Here is a 23,052-nt window from a genome sequence, read left to right as displayed (position 1 = left end):
ATCATGTACAACACACTTCCGTCCCCTGTGTCACAAGATATTAATTTATTTTTGCATAAACATTTAACCAATTTGAATCAAAACAGTACCATTGAAAATGCATAGAGTGGCAGTTTATGTACCAATCATGTGTGCAACTAAAGACATACAGTACTGGAATATATACGTGAAAACCGGCACTATATCAGTTAATGAAGCACCAAATGGCCTAGTTCTGAAATATGAAGGTAGCTACACTTCAGTATTAAATAATGATCACATGGCAATACAAATGGAAGAACAAAAACAAATGAAAATGAAAAAAAAAACTGCTGAATTCCACAGTAGTGAAATTAGTCTAGCACCAAATGAACCCTGTGCTGCCTGAGAAAACAGGGGCCAAGGTATCTAAACACACACACATACACACACACACATACACACACGCACACACACACACACAAAGTGGACCACCCTCATCAATGGGACTTTTCTGTGAAGTTCAAAACTGCAGTCAAAGTTCACATTTCACACCGACTCCACTGACCCAAAGTGATGCACCTGTTTGTGAGATTAACTATAACCTGTCATAAACATGCATTGAATTTCATCACGATTCCTGAAAAATTAGAGGTCACCCAATCATTTTCAGCGTGTGTTTCAACAGGAAGAATTCTAGTAGCAGAGGAGAGCGGAGAACAAAATAACCCAGGGTAAATAAAAAAACGGACAATTTCTGTACTTAAACAGGCTCAAGTAGAACAAGTTTGTAGTCATCTAATCATTTTCCAAAAGCAATGTCGGCAGCCAATTTTTACAGCAATTGGACAGAAATTTCTCAAGTAACTTCATCAAGTGTTTTTTTGGTCATTGAGTTCTAAGTAAGTCATAGATTTCGCTTCTACAGTTTAATCTCTTGGTGGCTGTAATATAGCACCTTTTCTGAAGCACGTACACCACTTTCAGTGAGAGCTAGCCAGGCCAAAGTGCAGCCTCCACATGACGGGATTAGCTTAACCTAGCTATATGTGGCTCTTTTGCTGCCCTGTTGTGGTAATAATCCTCCTTTGCAGTAAAATAAAGCTCTGCTGATCGTATTTTAATACAGTTTTAACAATAAACAGTCTTAAATGCTGGAGTTAATGTGGCCTATATCTGCTAATTCACCCTTTAACCCTGAAGGCTGGCAAACAGACTGCTGGCCACCATAGCAAAGACCACAATTTCGCCTAGGTAGGGTCTAATGAAAAGGCTAATTTGGATACGAATGGACTTTTAATCACTCCAGCTGGTTTCCTGATATGTTTAATCTGCAATAAGAAACTGTCAAACATTAAAAAGTCACAAAGCTTCTTGTCCGCCAGCTTCTCATTTGAATTTTCCCCCAAAAATCCTGGAAAATCCTGCTGTAGCACTTAAGGTAGAATGGGAACATTTGAACAAGAAGCTGGCAAATGAGAAGTGAATTCAGCCTCGTAAAAAAAATCGAGCGCTGAGACACATTTTACAAGTAACTGTTCTACTTTTGGAAAAGTTTCCTGCCGGAGATGTGAGAAAAGCAGCTATAGCTGTATAGAGTTAAAGCTTAAAGCAGAGCAAAGTAAGCCTGTGTTTTCAGTTGTATTACAGTTTTTAGCCTATATTAGTACATTAGCACATACTTAGACATATTTACAGCCAAGATGGTAACATAGCATAAGACGTTGTGGCTCCCAAGGTGGTTTGATTTTTGCTGAAAGAACAAAACGTCTCGTCTTCACATTTGGGTTGCCGAACTCTGCACTTTATATTTTCATCTGTAGCAGATATGTGCAAGTTGCTTGTATTGCAAAAGCATTTTTCTTGCTCAGATACTTTTACAATTACTCAACAAAAGTGTGTTAAGTTGTGTCCCGCTCTCCCCCAATATTTCTTTACCTTGAATTTTTAAGTTTTAAACATTATAGTTATAATCTTATTTTTACACAAATAAACAAATGTGCAATGCTAAACCTCCAGGGAGCTAAAAATAACACTGATCCCTTTAAACATGGAGAAAAGATACATTTAGTAGAATTTTACATTAAATTCCATGAAATATGAAGGAACATAATAGATTGAAATTAATATTACAGGGTGAAAATCGGACCCTTGAGCTGAGAAAATGACCATGGTTCAAATGACAAGCCAGTCAGGTGACCAGTCATTTGCCAATAATATGCAAATTACAAAAAGAAAAGGACAATTTTACTCAGTGTCCCTTCAGACCACCCACAACCTGTCAAAAGCCTCTGTCCGTGTGTCCGTTTCTGTCTAACAAAACACCCTGAAATTTCTCCCAGCAACAAAGCAGGGACTCTCATTTCAAAAGCTGCCCTCTGTTATCCTACATCTCACCCAGAAGATGGGATTGCTGGACCCTGGGCTTGCTGACCACCTGCATTCTCAGCTGCAGATGCTTTATCTGTGAGATATGAGGATTTCTGGATGTGTTAGTTTAGACGGAATATTTTGTATTCTGAAACACTTGTTTATGCTGCCTCAGTCTATATGAAGGACTGCACGCTTGTCCGTTGTTCTGCTATAGTGTTGACTTAGCTTGGTCGTTTTTTCTTGCAAAAATCTTCAGCATTGTTTAAAATGGGTCATAAAAGGGTGGGGGTATTTACACATATGGGAAATGTAATCAGAGGAAATAAGCACGTAGTAATAATCGCTGCTTTAGGGCTCTGCATCTATTACAGTGGAGCAAACTGTTTTGTTTCCAATTGATTTCTATGGTGGCTGGCGACATGTCTGTATAGAAAGAAGAGGACAAAACTTTATGCTACTTTAAGAAAATGAGATTTCAGCTTTGCCGACTGCCAGCAGCCAATCAGACTGTTGAAATGTAGCATGGAGCATTTCATCATGTGTCTCAACTACAGTGGCGTAGCATCTGGACATGTATTATGTAGTTGCATATCATCACTGTCCAGAGAAAAACAGGTATAGCCACAATAGTAACTTTACAGTAGAAGGCAAAAACTATCTTCCTTTTCAGTGTGAGTTAATGTAAAGAGATTTTATTCCAAGTGATTTTAGAGCATTTCTATTGATTCATTCCTTATGAAATTTTCATACCACGTAAAGGACAGCTGGTGTGTTGAAATGATGGTCAAAAATGGAGATACATAGTTTTCTTTGGACCGAGACAATATAGGCACAATTTTTCAAATATCCTGAAGAATGGAGAGTGTGTTGTTTGCTATCCATTTCCAAAGCTGAAAACAAAAAGCCTGCAGAAAGGTGAGTAATCCTACTGTGTTTTTATGGGAATTCAGTTACAGAACAGCTTCAACGACAACTTTACTGTTGTTACGGTTTTCTAATATTTTGGGATGAAATGGGCAATTTCTTTAAAAATTCTCAGATTTAGGGTCATCCAGCCCAGAAGCTCCTCATTTGACTTGTTACACCACTGCTTACCTATAAGGTCTTGCTTATGACATTTACAGCTCTGACATATCTTACCATCATAGCCCATCCAGACCAGTTTGTCCAACTGAGGCAAAATCACTTACAGCTCAGTTGGAGGAAGTATTTTGCATAAACAGCTCCTAAACTCTGGAATATCATTTTAGATAATCACAGGAATGCAAGCGCAATGCACTTTTTAAAATCTAGATTAAAACATATATGTTAGGCTATCGTATACCTACAGCATCGTGGCTCACTGTTTAAAATAATGCTGTTAGTTCACTTACAAGATGGGATTTTATCCTGCTGTTTTACTTATATTTCTGTTCTGTTTGACTAAATAAAAATGCTACTTAAATAAAGATAAATTGCTATTACTAAGCAGGAATTAACATTCAGAGGGAGATTACTACACAAACAGTATTTCATTAGAATAGCCTGCAGCTCTGCCTCTAGAAAAGCTAAAGTTGCTTGCAGTCATGTAGCAGACATAATATCTGATTTGTAATGAAAATGCAGCTTTGGTCAAGTTAAGGTAACACCACAGACATTGGTAAGAGTCACATGCGCATAGTTCTTCCTACTAGAGCTGCAATGGTTAGTTATTAAAGTTGATTATGCTTTTTTAAACTTCAAAGCAAAAGCGCTGTATAAATAGTGTTCATATGGTACATGGACAGACTGCAGTGCACTACAGAAAACAGAGGGTGATATGGCTTCTGTTGTTTAGAAATTCCATATTGCATAGACAGAACTTTGAACAATCGTTGTGACGGGGCAGAGGAAACAGCAAAATGCTCTGGTTAATTGATTCATCGATCAGAAACATCATCATAAACTGCTGTCCAACTCTATACCAGTGGTCACCAAACCCCCTCTTACATTAAGTACCAACCTGCATCAAATTAGCCTTTATCTACAGTTGTATGCAAAAGATTGGGCACCCCTGGTCAAATGATATGTTTTTTGTTCATTTGTTTTCAGATTTTTTTAAACTTTTCTAAGGGAAAGTAAGTTTGTCTTCTACACATTTCTGCACATTTGAATGGACAATTTCTGTTTTTCTTTTTTGCCAAATTCAACAAAATGTAAACCGTGCAAAAGTTAGGGCACATTGCTTTTAAACTTTTTTTAAACACATGCAATAAACAGAAATTGTGCACTAAAATGTGCAGAAAAAGCCATTTTTAAGCTCCCAGTAGAGGATGTATCAACTTATTTTCACTTAAAAAATCACTCAACATAAATTGACAGGACATTCAATCTTTGGTCAATGATTGTATCTCTAAAGCATCTGACACACAAACAATCAAGAACTTACCAATCATGGTTGAAACTAGACTCTGCAGGTAGGTAGATCTCCAAGAACAGGGTTGGCGCCCACTGCTCTAGACCTTAACCAGAAATCTGACAACAATGGGACCCTTTGCCTGACACAAATCCTCAACCATAAACAAACAAAGAAAAGGCTAAAGACAACGAACAAGAGGAAAAAACTAAAGCGACAGCAAAGCACACAGCACTTTGATAATATTGACTATAGAGCTCATGAGCCATGAGGTTCTGGATTATACGTCCTCTTTCAGGGACTTTATCAGGGACCTCTTTAAGACGTCCTGGGAAGGGGGATCCTAAAATAAAAATGAGATTTAAAAAAATCTCCAAAAAAATAAAAAATAAAGAGATACAGATAGAGTGGTAATTACTGAAATATTAAGAACTTCCCGTCGCTCTGTCCTGGGGTTCTTGGCCAACCAGTGGCTTTTAGAAAGCAATGCTAGCCAAATGGTTCTTCAAAACTCTGAGAACACCTGGCTTACTGTACAACAGCCAAGCCGGGATGCTAAAGAAGTCTCCAATTGCCTTTTAACGTTGATTAACTTTGGTTTACAGCAAAATAATATAAAAAGTCATAGACCTTTTGCCTCCTTTTTCAAGTCACAACCTTAAAAAGCTTTAAAATCCCATTTGCAAAATCCATTGTGTGCATTTTGCACCTTGCTTGTTACTGTTTTTACACTGATTTGATTTTCACTTACAATAATCTTTGACAATAATATAAACAGTGTCATTTAAGACAAATACAAAAAGGACATCAAAAATAAGCTGCTACGTGTTAAAGAGTGCCAGGATCATTAACTCTTATGGGGCATTGTGTTGGCGTAAAAGTCTCTGCAGGTTTGGCAGCAGCGTTGGTACCAGCGCATGTCCTGGCACAGGTTCTTCTCCCGGATCACTCTGCAGTACACCGTCCACTGGTCTCCTGTGCACTTATATGTCAGCGCAGCTGCCCGGGACAACACAAGGACAGGACACGGTGTTAGTGAGGATGGTAGCAAGGAACAGTATGATGTTTAAACAGCATTTTGCGTAAAGACTCATATTTGTTCATTGCATTTCAAAAATGTAAAGGATTTGAAACCCTGACATGTCAAGCAAAACAATGTCTTTACATGTTGCATCACTGGACTGACAAGTTAACCTTATTCAACCTATACCTTTACTATAAAAAATAGAATAATCCACTTTTATTGACTGATTCCAATTAAAGAAAAAAAATGTACGTAAGTTTTAAATGCTATATAATGCATAACACTGCCTTACACTGATAAATAATGCCATAAACATGTCATGGCAGATGTAATATGTTATTATGAGTTTATGTCCGGTCATATCAAACATTACAGCATCTGTCATGATAATTAACAGTAATGGTAAAAATACCATATCAAGATTTTTGTAAGTATGCTGGTGGAGTATAGCTGGCCGAGGAGTTTTGCCACCATATTTGCCAGGATAGCGACTTTCTCCCATGGTTTTTAGGCGTCTTGTGCTGGCCAATGCTACCATTGCAGCTACGAGGCTTTCCAGGCTGATCACTATGTTCTCCCACGACTACTGAGCTCTTTCCTGGCTAAGACTCTTCCCGGGCCGGCCACCTAAGCTATGCTACTCCACAGCTATGAAGCTGCGTAGGCTGGCCGCTTTTGCGGCCCTACACAATAGCTATGAAGCAGCCCAGGCAGATTCCGTGACTAATAGTCTCTTTCAATGCCACAAGTCTTCCTGGGTTGGTCTCTCAAACTATGCTACACTGCAGCTATGAAACTGCCTGGGCTGGCTGCCACAGCTACATGGCCTGCTATGTGGGGAGGGACGTTCCCCTGCAGTTAAGGGCTCTTTCTGGACTATGAGTCTACTGGGGACAGTTACTTGAGCTACAGCATATAGCATATAGCTGAGATTGCCAGGGCTGGCTGTCAGAGCTACACTATACCACAGCTATGAGGCCTTGAAGGCAGATAGGGACCTTTCCCTGTGGCTAAGGAATCTTTCTGGACCAGCTAAATGACTCTGTGCTGTGGTTTGGGAAGTTTCCCCCACCAGATGGGGAACTGTGAGTGTGTTGAGGGTTATTTTGCTTATTTATGACTTTGTATTTTGCTTAAGTTTGAGAAAGGCATTATACAATTAAAACATATTATTATTATTATTATTATTACTGAAACATAATGTAAAAAATGGAAAAATGGGCAAACTAACACACTTTTGCACTAAACTATAAAAAGGTGAAAGTGGAGAGCTTATAAACTAGCTGTCCAAAAAATAGAGCATCACTACAGCAATTAACCCACTTAAAATAAACCAGGACCTGGGCTCATATTCATCAAGCTTCTCGGAGTGCAAGAGCTAATGTAGGATGTTTTTCTGTCTATAGAACCAGCCTAACTATAAAAGAAGTCTGATTCTAGGTCAGCACTCCTACTCTAAGAAGGCTGGTGAATACCGGCCTGGGTTCTTAGCCATTTGTCTTCAGTGTGGTAATGTTCTCGGTGTAGCTTTCTTACCCAGCCTGGGAGAAGTGATGGTGTTGACATTGACTTTTTCGTTGCACGCCCCCTGGTGGCACTGCCGGTATGCTGGGGGCTTTAGGACTATGGGGCAGTCGCTCCCATGGCGACCCGTCACCCTATGCATACACTGGACAACCCGAGACTGCAGACCACGCCCACAGGACGATGAGCACTAAAACAAACCACCAAAATGGGTCAGCACTAACAATCATACTGGAACTTTTAAGTATGAAGAAAATCACAAGTTGATATATGTTGTTTCTTAATGTACATAATTAAGAAAAGCTTCAGTGTAACACTGTAAAGACTAAACAACTTTCCACGGCACCATATTTAACTGAGGACTTCTGCACCCCCAACTTTTCAATATCCCATTTTCAAAGACTGTGGGGGGAAAAATGTTAAAAATGTTAGAAAAATGTTAAAAAAGTTGTGGCCACAAATTTATATATTGACGCTATGAGTTTAGATGCTTATTGCCACAAATTAATACATTGAGGCTATTCATGACAAGACACTAAATAATTGGCCTCAATATATTAACATGTGGCCAAAACATAATAATCTGTGGCCTCAATATGTTAACTTGTGGCCTGAATGTATTATATCTGTGGCCTCAATATATTAATTCATAGTCATGCTTTATTAAAAAACGATCATGAGTCACCTTTGGGGCTACAGAGACAGCTGTACTCATGGTGAAAACACAGAATTATACCACTGGATGATTGATAAAAAACAAAAGAAGCTAAACTACACCACTCATATACAGCTCAGTGGATTACGTCAATTTTCATGGTCATGCTACACCCATTTCTATGGTTATGCTACTTTCAAAGAGGCCCACTGCTAATGGTTAAAAGTTATTGAAGTGAAAATGAGGAAATGAACAAGTTTATAAGCTATTAAGAAGAAAAAAGGGAATGCATGTCATTTGATGAGGCGTTCAATAACATTTCGGTCTTAGGTACCGAAGATCTTCATAATAAAAAATATATTATTGGGCAAAAGCATCCAGTTTCATCACTTTAATCTGTCCTGCAATTTCAGTCTGTCTCCAAATGTAGCCGGACATAATTCTATCCAAACCCAGCCCAACCCACCCGACTCAGGTCTTCAATCCAAAGGCACCTGAGCACGCCCACCACCAAATGGATAACTTCTAATAATAGTGTCTGCTCTGTTTCCTTGTAGCACAGCGACAAAGATAACCATCATCACATCATCAATCAACAACATTAAACAATGAACAGCCTTATCAGCTACATAAAAATAAGTTTAAATTCCTCTGTAATTGATTTATGATTTTATTCATCAATCAACAACATGCCAAACTACACAGTGAGATGTTCTAATGTGAGCCTTCTGTTCTAATGCAGACCTCCTAAATATGTTGAGGCCACAAGTTAGTATATTGAGCTGTAGTCTCGTGGAACCTGACAAGATCATGAAAAAAACAGTTCACCCACTCTAAAACCTGCCCCCAGCACCTCTAGTACATGCTCTTCTAACACCCAAAGTACAATCAAGAACACAAGAAGAACAAGCCAACTAGTGACAAACAAGTTTTTCTTTCAGCCATGCTAACTTACAGCCATGAACAGCAGACTTTTGGACAATGTAAACAAGCGCACCATCGCTCCGTACCTCGAGCGCTGCCTTAACAAGACACTGGGTAGGTTTAGTTTCAGTTTCTAACCATAATTAGCCCAAAATTTCTCATGTCTGTCCCCAGATATTTTTGTTACAATCATGGCAGGCCTCACAAAACTGGAGTAAATATGTCAGCTTCTAAAGTTTTTAAGCAAATAAACAAAGAATGTAGAAAGTATGAAGAAATGATGTCCAAATTCAACAGCCGAACACAAAAGTTTGACACCCTTTCAGTGGATCAGCTAGTTTTCTTATTGTTGTACGGTCTAATGTCTTGTTTGCCCTGTTATGCCTTAATTCAAGTCAATACCAGAGCATAATAAATGATGTGACCCTTCAAACCTCTCAGTGTGTTGTGCTTATGGTCAACAGCCATGGGGTCACTGACTGAGGATCTGAAACTGAAAGACAACTGATTGAAGAATGCAAAGCAAAACACCCACATCACGGTCAAAGACCTACAGGAAGATTTAGCTGGTGCAGGAATAGCAATACTCTGGCCTACTCTGCAGTGCCTATTGTACAAATACCTACAAATAAGTGTTGAATGAACAAAACTGTCTTTTTAAATACGATAAATTCAGCAAATAATTCAGAATTGTGCACTACAATTCACAGAAATGTCATAAAGTGTGATCCATGCAACGATGGTGTTAACTCTTCTTAACAAAATGATCTAATTTGAGCAGGGGTGCGAAACCTTCACGTGCACACAATGGTATACTGCCTGAGCCTGTTCTCAAAAGGTGTGGCAATGCCTGCTATAAGATGGGATGCTAAGCGATTTATGCGGCCGTCTCCAGCAGTACTGAATATAAAGCAGAGGGGAGCCGTGTAGTGAGCCAGAGAAGCAGCAGTTGTAGCCTCCTACTGGGTGACGTAAGTGATGTTAAGGAAGCCGGTTCACCTTGCTGTCTCTGTAGTGATAAATGCTGTCTGGAGGCAGAACTTCTTTACAATGCAAAACGTGGCAGCTTGATTAGGCCGCCCTACTTCGCATTGTACCGGGCTTTCAAAGTGTCAGCGCCTTTCTCAGCCTCCACTTGACATTTGTCTTGATAAAGAGCCTGGAGTCCTAAGATTATCTAATTACAATAATTCGCAGTTGTTATGCAACCGGCCTCGTCAGGGGATGTCAGAGGCAGTGACTTAGCTGATGAAATGCTGTGCCCATTATGGCTGGTACCTGGTCAAGCCGGGTCCATAAAGCTGCAGAAAGGACAGTTGATTTAAAAGAGTAAGGCTCACACACTAACACAGCACTGATTGCATAGGAGATACCATACAGGCAGAGATCAGGGATGCAGGAGATGCTATATGGAGAGCAAAATATAGGTTTGTGGTTTCACTGCTGTTTTCATTGCTCTTGTGCTGTACTTCAACTCAATCGGGTTTTAGGCTCGGTTTCTCGAGCAGGGCTTCATAAGGCAGCACATGGCTGTTGAATAATGCATCATCAAGCCTGCTTCGAGAGGTGCTGGTGATAAAGTGTCAGAATCAGTGTGACTTTGTCAAGCTCACACTCACTCAGCTCCCCAGTAAAAATGAGCTGATTTCAATACTTTCTAATATACTCAAGACTTTTGGGACCGAATGCACCAACAGTTCTTAACTACAGGGGGGATAGGGCTGTGCTTTCCCCATTGCTCAGCAACAGCTAGCAATAGCTAACTGGCTAGCTAAAATCAGACACATTTCTTGCTTGTTATACAACAACAAAAAACTTACACTGAATCTCAAGCGCTGCACTGATAAGACCCAAGCTGTTCCAGTAAGCTATCGTTTTGATATGTGTAGGCAAAATGTACTATTACTAACCCTCAAACGTGGTGCTGTTAGCAGGAATAAGCTAAAGCTGCATTTTGTTTATGTTGTGTGTAAAATGAGTGAACGACTGCTATCATTAATGCCTCCTTTGTACATCAGTAAAGGCCCACCTTTTCTTGGATTCGACTGGTCAGCACAGAAAAAGCATTCATGTTGTAAGCTACAATGAAAAAATAATCCATAGAAAAACTAAATAAATAAACGGAAAATGTACTGGTAATTTCTTGCCAAGACGTTTTCCGTAAAGCTAGCAGACAATACCGTTGCTCCTAATGCAGAATTCTGTTAAATTACAGGACATATCTTTGTATAGTACAGCATATTATTTGTATATACAGGAGATTTCTTTCACATACGTAACATTCCATAATTCTACAGTTTTATTCATAAACAACAACAACAAACAATGTCATTGACCGCTTAATCCAGATAGGGTCACGGTAGCAGTTGGGAGAGCAGAGAATCCCAGATGACCCTGTCCCCCACAACTTCCTCCAGCTCATTCCCAGGGACCCCAAACCGCTCCCAGGCCAACTTGGAGATGTAGTCCCTCCAGCAGGTTCTAGGACAACCCCGTGGTCTTATCACGGTGTCCAGGGGGCATCCGGATCAGATGCCCGAACCACCTCAGCTGAATGCACTTGAATACACCTTTCATGTCTAGTTTACCAGTAAAACATTAACATTTGACATGTTGGGTTGGTAAGAGGGGCATGTTGGGTTGGTAAGAGGGGCATGTTGGGTTGGTAAGAGGGGCATGTTGGGTTGGAAAAACATATTTGTTAAGCTTTTCCGCAGTAGCAGCAGTAGAGTGAGGAACTTTAGCATGGCAGGACTAACAGTTGGACAGAGGAGGATGGATGCTGTTCTCTGTCATGTATGATCAGATTTCACAACAATATACTGCTCATGCTCATAACTGTTCAGCTCTACACTGGAAAGGAAGCCTTTGTATAAGATTTAAAATCAATAACTATATATGAATGAAGACCAGTTAGATTTGTTTTTGTACCATATTGCTGATTTTTCAGGGCAGGTATTCAGTACGTCTACTCAAACGTCTTTCATCACTAACCAATATTTCACATTTACAAGCAGCGATGGGCTGGTGAAAATCAAATCAGCATGCAGGGTCCGACTCTGTCTCCGGCCGGCCTGCTGTGGGAGCCTATATAAATAATGCGGAGGGGGACTGTTACTGGAACAGGCCGGCTGAACGGCTGCAGCATGTCTGTGTGAGGAGTGGGGCTGCCTCAAATGCATTTTTAACAAGAAGTGACATACTGAGCACCAAAGCCTCTTAGAGAATATCCCGTCCACTGATCAAAGCCACTTTCCAACCACAGGCCCATGGCACCAATACGCAAGGTCAGTTGCTGGGTTATTTACCATTGGTTTAAGTTTCAGAGAGCAAGATGAGCAAGAGTGGACTAGAATAACCATGAGTGTCCTAATAGACACTTTAGTTGCACCGATGGAACTGATTTTCACACTGATTTTTCCCTCTAACCCCAAATGTAGTCAGCCTAGCGATCATCAAGAAGACAGAATTTTGTTGTTCATTTTTTTCATTTTATACAGATTATGCGCAGTCTCAAACATACTGTACATAATCTGTATAAAATGAACCAAATGACAAAATTCTGTCTTCTTGAGTTCCATTTCCACTTAATCTAGATGTAGTTGGTCATCCAGATATGCTTGGTGTCCAAATTAGTGCTTCTTTAGATAGCACGAGAGCTATGAGGCTAATGTTGCTAAAATTAAACGTTAAAAGATCACACAAATCGTTTTGCCAATATGCCAAATTCTAAAACCTCTTCAAATTGGCCTTGTAGCTCCAGGAAATTGCACACATTTTTTCACAATATTTTTTAACCATTTTTTAAACAACTTGATGATTAAACACTTTGAGCAAAGTTGTGAAGATTTAGGCATGCAATTTGCATAAAGCTATTTGGTGGGGTATAAGCTTTCATTACCTATTAGCTACATTAGCCTTACAGCTTCAGTGCAAAATTAAAGAGTCAGACACCAAATATGTTTTGGCTGACTGATTACGTTTGGGCTGAAACGAATAGTGCACGTATTTTTTGGCTAAACTATCATTTTAAAATGAACAATCACCCACATATCATTTTACCAGTAAGTGTTAGTGACCAACAGGTAGCTCCTCCAACCCATTTCTACAGATTGGCAAAGATTGGGGTGTTATGCAATTTGATGGCATCCCAAATGTTGACAGAACACAGCCAGTTTCAATCTCACAGCCAATCGAGAAATGCAGCCTCTAATTTTGTCATTTGCTGCCAGGACTCACAATGTGTTTCACATAATTAGACAAAAATGACATAACCAGCCAGGGATTTGAACATCCAGAGCAGAGAAAAGATCTCACTGTTTAGTTGGGATGGGGTTAGCATGAAATACAGCTTCCACAGAGTCAGCCCAGCAACGGCAAGCCTGTTCAAACCAGTTATACAGCTAATGTGCATGTGTTAATCTGTCATAATCCCTGATCAGGATAATCTAATAGGGTTCATTCAGGCAAGTTTTGGAGTAACAGCATCCAAGACAACCAACTTAATTCACTCAGCCGTTCACTGCTGGAATTCAAGCATGTGTGGTGCATTCAGGCAGCAGATGCCCGACAGATAAAACAGAGGCTTCGGTTACAGTGAAGAGCATAAAAGACTGCCAGCATTTCATTAATTCAGTTCTGCAGGGCAATAAACTGTCTTAAAGTGATAGTTCAGCATAAAATGATTTTTTTTTTTTCATTACGACAAATTAAGCTCACAGCCCTGCAGTCTCCATAGACAGACACTGGCAATAGAATGGGTTAGCACTGATGAGCTTAGTGACTTCAAACATGACACTGTCATAGGATGCCACCTCTGCCACAGGACAGCTTGTGAAAGTTCTGTCCTGCTAGATCTGCTCCTGGTCAACTGTAAGTGCTATTATTATTAAATTGAAGCATCTAGAAGCAACAACAGTTTAGCCACAAAGCAGTAAATCACACAAACTCACAGAGTGGGGCTGCTTAGTGCTGAAGCACACAGAATCTATCCTCTGTTGAATCACTAAAGAATCCAAATTACCTCTGGAAGCAACATCAGCAAAAGAACTGCGTATTAGGAGTTTCAAAAAGTGGGTTTCCTTGGCTGAGCAGCAAGCATAGGGGTGTAAAGCACACCATCACTGGCCTCTGGAGCAGTGGAAACATATTCTGTGGAGCGACAAATTACACTTCTCTATCTGTCAGTCTGATGGACGAATCTAGGTTCAGTGAATGCCAGGAGAACGTTACCTGCCTGACTGCACAGTGCCAACTGTAAAGTTTGGTGGAGGAGGGATAATGCTATGGTGTTGTTTTTCTGGGGACCTCTTAGATCCAGGAAAAATCTCAAATGCTTCAGCATAACAAGACATTTTGAACAACTGTACACTTCCAACTTTGTGGGAACAGTTTGGTGAAGAACTTTTTCTGTTCCACCATGTGTGAACCCCAGTGCACAAAGCAGGGTCCTTAAAGTCATGGCTTGGTGAGTTTGGTGTGGAGGAACTTGACTGGCCCACACAGAACCCTGACCTCAACCACATCAAACACCTTTGGGATGAACTAGAACAGAGACTGTGAGCCAGAATCTCTCGTCACAAATGCTTTTCCTGATGAATGGACAGAAATTCCCACAAATCACAGTCACCAGACACTTCCTACTTCCTCTCAAGATACTCACTTGGACATAAATTGGGAGATCAGCTTGGATTCTCCCCCACGCACCTATCAGCATTGACAAGCGCCTGATCATTGACTGGTTCCACCTGTGTGTTGACCACATGTTGTTTTTAGTTAGTATTTAAGCCCGGGCTTTAGACAGACTTGTTATGAGGTATTGTTTGTTTCATGGCAATTACTGGATTTCTGACTGCCTTCCCATGTATGATCTGTGCTTTGTTTATCTACGACTCTGTTTTTGGATTTCCCTGTTGGACTTGTTTTCTCTGAAGATTCTTCTTTTGTGTTCTGACCCTCATTTGTGTATCACGACTACGATATTAGACTGCCCCTTTGGTTTGTTTGCTTCCGCTATTACCTTTCTGTGTTTTGACCATTCTGCCTGTTTCTGGATTACGATTTTGGTTGTGGACCTCAACATTAAAACTGATGCCTCTTTTAATGTCTGCAAGCGTCTGACTTCTGTATATATTTTTATACTGCTCGAAAAAAATTAAAGGAATACTTTGAAAACACATCAGATCTAATAGGAAAAAAACATGCAGAATATCTTTCCTGAAATGGACTGGGTAATGTGTTAGGAACGAAAGGATGCCACACCATTTGATGGAAATGAAAATGATCACCCTACAGAGGGTTGAATTCAAAGACACCCTGAAAATCAACGTGAAAAAATGATGCAGCAGGTTAGTTCATTTAGCTGAAATTCCATTACACCAACTCAAAATGCTACTGAGTAGTTTGTATGGCCTCCACATGCTTGTATGCATGCCTCACAATATCAGACGATGGATGGTGGCCTGGGGGATCTCCTCAAAGATCTGGACCAAGGCATCACTGAGCACCTAGACAGTCTGAAGTGCAACCTGTCGGCATCAGATGGACCAAAACATAATGTCCCAAAGGTGATCTACTGGATTTAGGTCAAGCGGGCAGGGGGCCAGTCAATGGTATCAAGTCCTTCATCCTCCAAGTACTGCCTCCAGAAGGAACCCAGGACCCACAGCACCAGCATGGGGTCTGACAATGGGTCCAAGGATTACATCCCAATACCTAATAGCAGTTAGGGTGCTCTTGTCTAGCCTGTAGAGGTTTGTACGTCCTTCCAAGGATATGCCTCCCTAGACAATCACTGACCCCCCCACCAAATCAGTCATGCTGAATGATGTTGCAGGCGGCATAACGTTCTCCACGGTGTCTCCAGAGCCTGTCACGTCTGTTACATGTACTCAGTTGAAACCTGCTCTCATCTGTGAAAAGCAAAGGGTGCCAGCGGCGGATCTGCCAATTCCGGTGTTCTATGGCAAATGGCAATCAAGCTCTACGGTGCTGGGCAGTGAGCACAGGGCCCAGTACAGGACGTCGGGCCCTCAGGCCACCCTCATGAATCCTGTTTCTGATTGTTTGGTCAGCTATATTCACACCAGTGGCCTGCTGGAGTTCATCTTGTAGGGCTCTGGCAGTGCTCATCCTGTTCCTCCTTTCACAAAGGAGCAGAAACCAGTCCTGCTGAGAGGCTAAGGACCAGCTTTCCTACAGTCTCCTGGAATCTCCTCCATACTCTTAAGACTGTGCTGGGAGACACAGCAAACCTTCTGACAATGGCACATCCTGCAGGAGTTGGACTACCTGTGCAACCTCTGTAGGGTCCAGGTCCTGCACCATGGTACTAGTAGTGACGCTGACTCAAGCCAACAGCAAAACTAGTGAAAAATTAGTCAGAAAAGATGAGGAGGGAAGAAATGTCAACAGCCTCCACCTATTAAACCATTCCTGTTTTTTGGGGTCATCTCATTGTTGCTCCTCTAGTGCACCTGTTGTTAATTTCATTAACACCAAAGCAGATGAAACTGATTAATACCACCCCCTCCCTTCACACTTAACTGACCAGATCAATATCCCAGAAGATGAATTTAGTTGAAGCTATAGTCTGTGTGTGTGTGTGTGTGTGTGTGTGTGTGTGTGTGTGTGTGTGTGTAATCCACAGGCATTACCAGCCGTACGCTGTGCTGTCAGATTCAACAAGGGGTAAAATTAACTGAAAATTAATTGTTTTTTGTATCTTTCATCCGAGAAGACTGTTCCTCATCATCTGCTGTTAAGCTGGGTTATCAACATGGTAGAAACAGCAACAAAGTCATGCGACTGAAATTTAAGGATTAGCATAGACTTGAGCCTGAAATCTGTCAATACAGAATATCATACAGTGTCCGGAGCCACATAAATAAACCTGTTTGAGATTACTGAACATCCGGATGCATTTTGCCATTTTTGTGTCCTTCACTTGCTAGCGATATTCAAACGCTGTGAAAATCGGATTTGTCACTGAACTATCGCTTTAGTCCTTTTTCACAGTAGCAATACATGTGATTTCTACCTCTTCAGGAGGTTCTTCATTTGAGCTACGGAGGATTCTTGTTGTTAAATAATGTTGATGCAAAATAATTTGATGTTAATTGTGATGCCATGAAATAGACTTTAATCTTTGTAGGTGAGCAAGCAAGTTTGCACAGGATTATTTGATGTGAGGAAGGCTGCAGCTGTCCGTTTTATGGTCATCTTTATGTACAGATGTGAATTGTTTTCTCTGCAGGGGGGGTCTCAATCCTCCCCTTTCACCCCCATTGCTCACTAGCAGCTCAACAAAGAGTTGCTTTCCACAGAGTTCATATCCACTCCACAGGCAGAATGCCAACTAGGGGGCACGCAGAAAGAGGTTGAAGGGGAACTCCACCAATTGTTCGAATATTCTAAATAATTAAATGGTAAACAAAGTCATTCAGAGTGGTTTGGTGTAAAATGCTTCATTCTAGAGAAACTTGCTGAGTTTTCACAGTGGTGGTGATAGGAACCAGACATTTAAAGAGCTGAATGCCTCTAAAAGCTCTATTAGCCTCTAAAGTTATTACATGAAATGGCTATGAATTCACTGCCAAGTGTCTGAGACATAGTTTTATGATATTTTTGTTATAAACCTTACATATGAAATGTCTAAAGGCACATCTAGGCTCACTAGACCACTCTGAAATCTGAGTCTGTAAGTTTCTCTACTATGAACCATTTCACACCAAACCAATCTGAGCAACTTTGTTCACATCTTAAGGACTGAATCATTCAGAAATTGTGAAAAAAATTTGTAGAGCACCCATGGAGTAAAGTAGGGTATGACACTCCTTAAAAGTGACCTGACATCAGAATATATAACACTTCCAATCTGCTCTGGACTCAGATTCCCTTTTTTCCTGTCAAAGTGTGAAACTCTCAGCATGCAGGCTAACAACACCTCCTCCAGCCCCCTGGCCTGCAATCACCGGTCACATCAGCTTTCCTCACAGCCTTTCTTCCAATCCCCAGGCCTAACGCCTCCTCCATCTGTGCTGGCCTGCGGGAAGCGGCTGTAAGGTGATCTGGCTGTGTCAGGAGCACTGAGGGGAATGTATGTTCCACACTTTGAGGTATTTTTCAGGATCCGCAGCCAGGACAACCCCAAGGCTCCAGCTGCTGGCCGCCAGCTCTGAAAGTCACCCATAAAAGCCAATATTAAACTGCTATAGAATATGACTCTCCCAGCAGACCCAGAGTGATGATATGTCTGAGAACTTTACAGTGCTGCGGCTGCAGGAAGACACACAGTGTTTGATGGTACTTTCTATTTCTATTTAATAATGTCAGATAGCTGTTCATCTTCAGGAGGAAATTACAGTAATGGTGTACATTTATGTATGTTTATGAGCTATTTACATAAATATGGGTCACTTGCAACTGAAAACAAACATACATTAACTGGCCACTTTATCAGAAACCCTTCTCTTTTAGCTCCATTGCTGATGTGGAGTAAGATATCGTAGCCCAAATTTTATAGTATATTTTGTGTTGACCTTCTTGTAGTCCATCATCAGTGGTCAGTCTGTGACTACAGAGCCATTTTTGGCTAGATATTTTTGGGTGGTGGACCACATTTAATTCTAAATGGCCACTGAGTATAAGTACAACATAGCTGTTTCTAATAAAGTGACCACTGAGTGGGCAAACAAGGTGGGTGTTTCTAATAAAGTGGCCATTAGTGGAAGTACAGTGTAGATGTTTCTAATAATGTGGCCAGTGAGTGGAAAAACAAGGTAGGTGTTTTTAAAGAGGTGACCAGAGCAGAGTGGAAGTACAATGTAGATGTTTCTACATTGGCCAGTGAATGGAAGTTTGTACTTAAAAGTTAGCAGTATGCTAATGTGCTACTGCTGCAGCCTTTTAGTGAGGTTAGGAGAGCTCATTACTGCAGAGCTCAATACTCAAAGGGTGAGAGAGAGAGAGAGAGCGAGAGAGAGAGAGAGAGAGAGAGAGAGAGAGAGAGAGAGAGAGCAGTAATCAACTCAGTAATTCTGCAGTTGTAGAATGGCTGCAGAAAGGTATCCAGTGAAGGAAGACATGCATCAGCAGGCCCAGTTAAATCACAGAGGGAACACACACACCTGACTCAGCTCAGCAGACTTTCTGCTTCTGCCTCATGATTCATTTGTTCACCAATGGTAGGTAAGGGTTTATGTATATATGCCCATTCAGCCCTGCATCATTTATATACCAGTTTATACATGTGTAGGGAGTAAATATATAAACCAGAGAGATGAACACTGTCACCAACCCTGAATATCAACTGTGACTTGTCAAATATGATTCACTTGTGACATTCTGTAATAAAAATTCCCAGCATTTTTTAGGCTTCTGCTAATTACGCAGTCTTGACAACATGTTTTCTATTATGTTCCTTCTCTTCTTACCATTATTTTACACTACACTTTTTCTGTACAGCGTTTGTTCAAACATGATTTTTTTTTCCCTCATAGAAAATAAATGAAGTGAGGTAGGGTAACAGAAATCACAAAGGATCTGTCCCAAATCACCCCTCACAGACATTACCTACAACACAGACTCACATGGATACTAGCAAATATAATATACACCATATCACCATGTTAGCAACCACCTGGGATACCATAGCAATGGCCTAGCAACATCATAGCAACTACCTGGGAAACCACAACAATGGCCTAGCAACACCTTGGCAACCCCCAGGGATACCACAGCAATGTCCTAGCAACACCTTGGCAACCACCTAGGATACCGATCACTGCATATTGTGGTCATTTCATGATTTTTAAAATTTTTTGTCATATAAAAATGAACAAATGATTACACAGTACTGTTAAATGCAAAAATATTCCCTTTATAAGGACTTTTTGGTCTCCAAATAACCAGCACAAGTCTTATTTAGCACCAATCCAGCAGGGCCACTCTTCTCACGCTGGGGCTGAGTCTCAAATGGCTCCCTGCTCTCTACATAGTGCACTACATAAGAATTGAAATACTGGATACTGCAAATCATCAAACAGTGCAAAATTCAGCTAAGAAATAGTCATTTGGGACACATCCATACTGGATAAAATGATGCACTGCACTGATTGGCTACAGAGGCTAGAATTTCTAAACTTTTACAGCTAGTACACTATTTAGGGAGTACGGAGCCATCTGGGGTTCAGTCTGGGTTTGACGCAACTTCTGACTGAAACACAAACATTTGAAGCATTTAAGACATCAAAGTGACATTTTCAGTTTTACAGTTAATCACACTGGAAGTGCTTTAATTCAAGCCTGTGATATGAATGATGAGGTGTTTAGGCTGTTGGCTACCTTTTAGCCTGTTAGCTAGCTGACCAGCCTGGTTCTAGTTAAGAACAAAAGTTGCCAGCTCCTCAGTTTAAACAGAAAACGGGTTCTTACTTTGTCAATTTACTCGGTGGTCAGAAGTCAAATATTATACATTAACAGCACAATGACTTTTTTTCGTGCTGTGCTGCAGTAAAAAACAATTCAGATGTGGGTATGTCGTGGGTTTTACAACGGCTTCAAACACAACTCAGCCAATCAGATGTCAGGACCAGAATTATTCATTTTATAGTTCTGATTAATTTAGTATCACCGCCGTTCTCATTGCCGGTTTGTTTTGCGGAGTTTTTCCATAACTTGACAGAAGAAGGAATATTTCGAGATGATTATGCATTCCCCTCGTATTAAAGGTGAGTGTTCCTTACAGCAGTTTTTAAACACTGGTGCTTTATCGGTGGAGCTTTTAAAATATGCAAGCATTTATTTATATGAAAAGGATGCCAGTCTAATATTAAAGATGTCTATTTAAATTGAATAAAAATATACATACACTCACTGGTCTTCTCACAGAAAGCCTTGCTCTCTGTATGTGGTAGGTAGTGGAGTTTGAATGTGAATGGAGGCACATGAACGAGTGAGCACAGAGACTGTGTTGACTCGGCTGTAGATGAATTGAATCTGTGTCTTTACTGCTTCCTTCCGTGACTCTGTGTTTGGTGTCAGTGGCTGAGAGGCTGTTATTGTGTTAGTCGACTCCACTGAAGCCAACAGCAGCATCAGTTTGGCTGGACATGCTGCTGGACACTCTGTCAGAATATCAAGTGAAAAGAAACCACAGGAGGAACATAAAGATCACTGTTTACGGAGCAGCACATGGGGAGAGGGAATGGAGAGAGAGAGAGAGAGAGAGAGAGAGAGAGAGAGAGAGAGAGAGAGAGAGAGAGAGAGAGAGAGAGAGAGAGAGAGAGAGAGAGAGAATCAGATACAGAGAGAGACGGTATGAGATACAGAGAGAGAGAGAGAGAGAAAGAGAGAGAGAAGTGCAGAGACTGATAGATGAAACAGAGAAGGAGTCATGAAGGGAGGAAGAAAGGCTGAGAGAGAGAAGGAGAGAGAGCGATGGAAAAGATAGAAGGGGCAGATAGAAAGAGAGTGAAAGAGAGACACTGAAGAGAAAGAGAGATAGAAGAGGGGGAGTGAGAGAAAGATATATATCAGATATGTATCAGATACAGAAAGAGAGAACAGACAGTGTCAGATACAGAGAGAGAGAGAGAGAGAGAGACGGAGAGAGAGAGAGAGAGAGAGAGAGAGAGAGAGACAGAGAGAGAGAGAGAGAGAGAGAGAGAGAGAGAGAGACAGAGAGAGAGAGAGAGAGAGAGAGAGAGACAGAGAGAGAGAGAGAGAGAGAGACAGAGAGAGAGAGAGAGACAGAGAGAGAGACGGTGCTTTTCGTGCTGCCAAAATTTAGTACTAAAGGGACCAAGTCTGTTAAACGTGCACTAAAGTGCAAAGAGAAGTGATTTAAAATGAGTTTATCCTGAAAATGAACTCAGTCCGAGTCTCGCTCCAAAAAACTTAACGTCCTCCAGCCAGGAGTTCAAAAAGCACAAAAATGAATTAGCATGGCACTTTTCTAGATATTCACCTAAAACTCTTCATCATGAGGAGTCACAGAAAATGTCACACCGGCATTATTAATACCTCTATTAATACTTCGGAACAGTCACATGACTGAAAAGACTTAATACTCACACTGGTGTATTCCCTCACAACAAGATATCACTAAGAAAAAGGAAAGCAAAAATGGCACAACATGAATTTCAACTGGAGGAATCATTCACGGTCAGAGATGCATGACACGATCCGACTGTGATTTTTCTTTAACAATGGTGATCTGATAAACAGAGATATATGCGAAATCTTGTAATGTATTACTTTTAGCTCCATTTGTACAGCAACAATCACTTAACAATTCTTCTATTTTCGTATTTTTTGTAGAAATGATATAATATTATAATTTAAGTAAATAGCCTGGCTTCCATAAAAGTCTGAGTTCATTGAGATTCAAATTCTGAATTAAAAAATGTAGCAATATTTTTTACATTTTTACATTCGCACATCTCACAACCCATTCAAAGGTTCTTTAGGGAACCAGAAGTACCCAAAGAACCTATTTTGGTTTTTATTTTATTTTAACCAGTGTAGATGAGCCCTTGAGCCTGACCAGTGGGGTTCCATCTATCCCCCTATTTAATCCTAGCTAAATTAGAGTCCTGGAAATTAGGGCTGGAAATGGCTCTGGGCCGGAGAAGTGCAGCGCTCACAGCCATGGAGAAAAACTGAGATGGAAATTAACCTCAGCTCTGGCCTGGCCAGCAAGCCTGAGACTGTACAGCTTGGTCAGTTCAGACTCCAGAGATGCAAACATAATCTGAGTGCTGACCTAAGACTTTAGTTCTGCAACAAAACACACACACACACACACACACACACGTATGTAGTTAGGTTTAAACTGAAGTTTAGGGGGAGGAACATGCCCTCTTTCTGCCAATCTAATGCCCTTATAATTAATCCTCACCTTCTGATCCTGTGATGAAGGGTTCACAGCACCCACTGCCACCCCATCTCCTCCCTGTTCCTCAGTCCTGCATAAGTCCCCCTGCCCCCCAATCAATCTCCCCTCATACTATAACCATATTGAAGGCATGGTCTGAACTCACAAATCACACACACACACACACACACACACGCACACACACACGCTGGACCGTGGATCATCTGCAGACCTAGCAAAGTCTTTCAGCGAACCATTTGACCACACAGCTTCTGTAACAGTCCTGTGTCGCAGCCTATACAATCACATGCATTCATACAAATGACTTTAGCTGAAAGCAGCTC

General features: G+C 40.9%; 1 protein-coding gene across 1 annotated transcript in view; it reads right to left on the bottom strand.

The window, feature by feature from the left end:
• Nucleotides 1-4,593: 4,593 nt before the first annotated feature.
• Nucleotides 4,594-23,052, bottom strand: part of adamts17 (ADAM metallopeptidase with thrombospondin type 1 motif, 17) — a 178,222-nt gene continuing 159,763 nt past the window's right edge. The window contains exons 22-23 of the mRNA XM_037545550.1: nucleotides 7,266-7,443; nucleotides 4,594-5,704 (exon numbers count right to left, since the gene is read on the bottom strand). Of these exons, the coding sequence (XP_037401447.1) occupies nucleotides 5,553-5,704; nucleotides 7,266-7,443 (330 nt within the window). The 3' untranslated portion in view covers nucleotides 4,594-5,552. The remainder of the gene's footprint in view (nucleotides 5,705-7,265; nucleotides 7,444-23,052) is intronic.

The sequence above is a fragment of the Pygocentrus nattereri genome, chromosome 15 (assembly GCF_015220715.1).
Source record: "Pygocentrus nattereri isolate fPygNat1 chromosome 15, fPygNat1.pri, whole genome shotgun sequence".
In the NCBI taxonomy this organism is placed as follows: domain Eukaryota; kingdom Metazoa; phylum Chordata; class Actinopteri; order Characiformes; family Serrasalmidae; genus Pygocentrus; species Pygocentrus nattereri.
The sequence above is the reverse complement of the archived record's forward strand: the minus strand, read 5'-3'. Positions and strand labels throughout refer to the sequence as shown.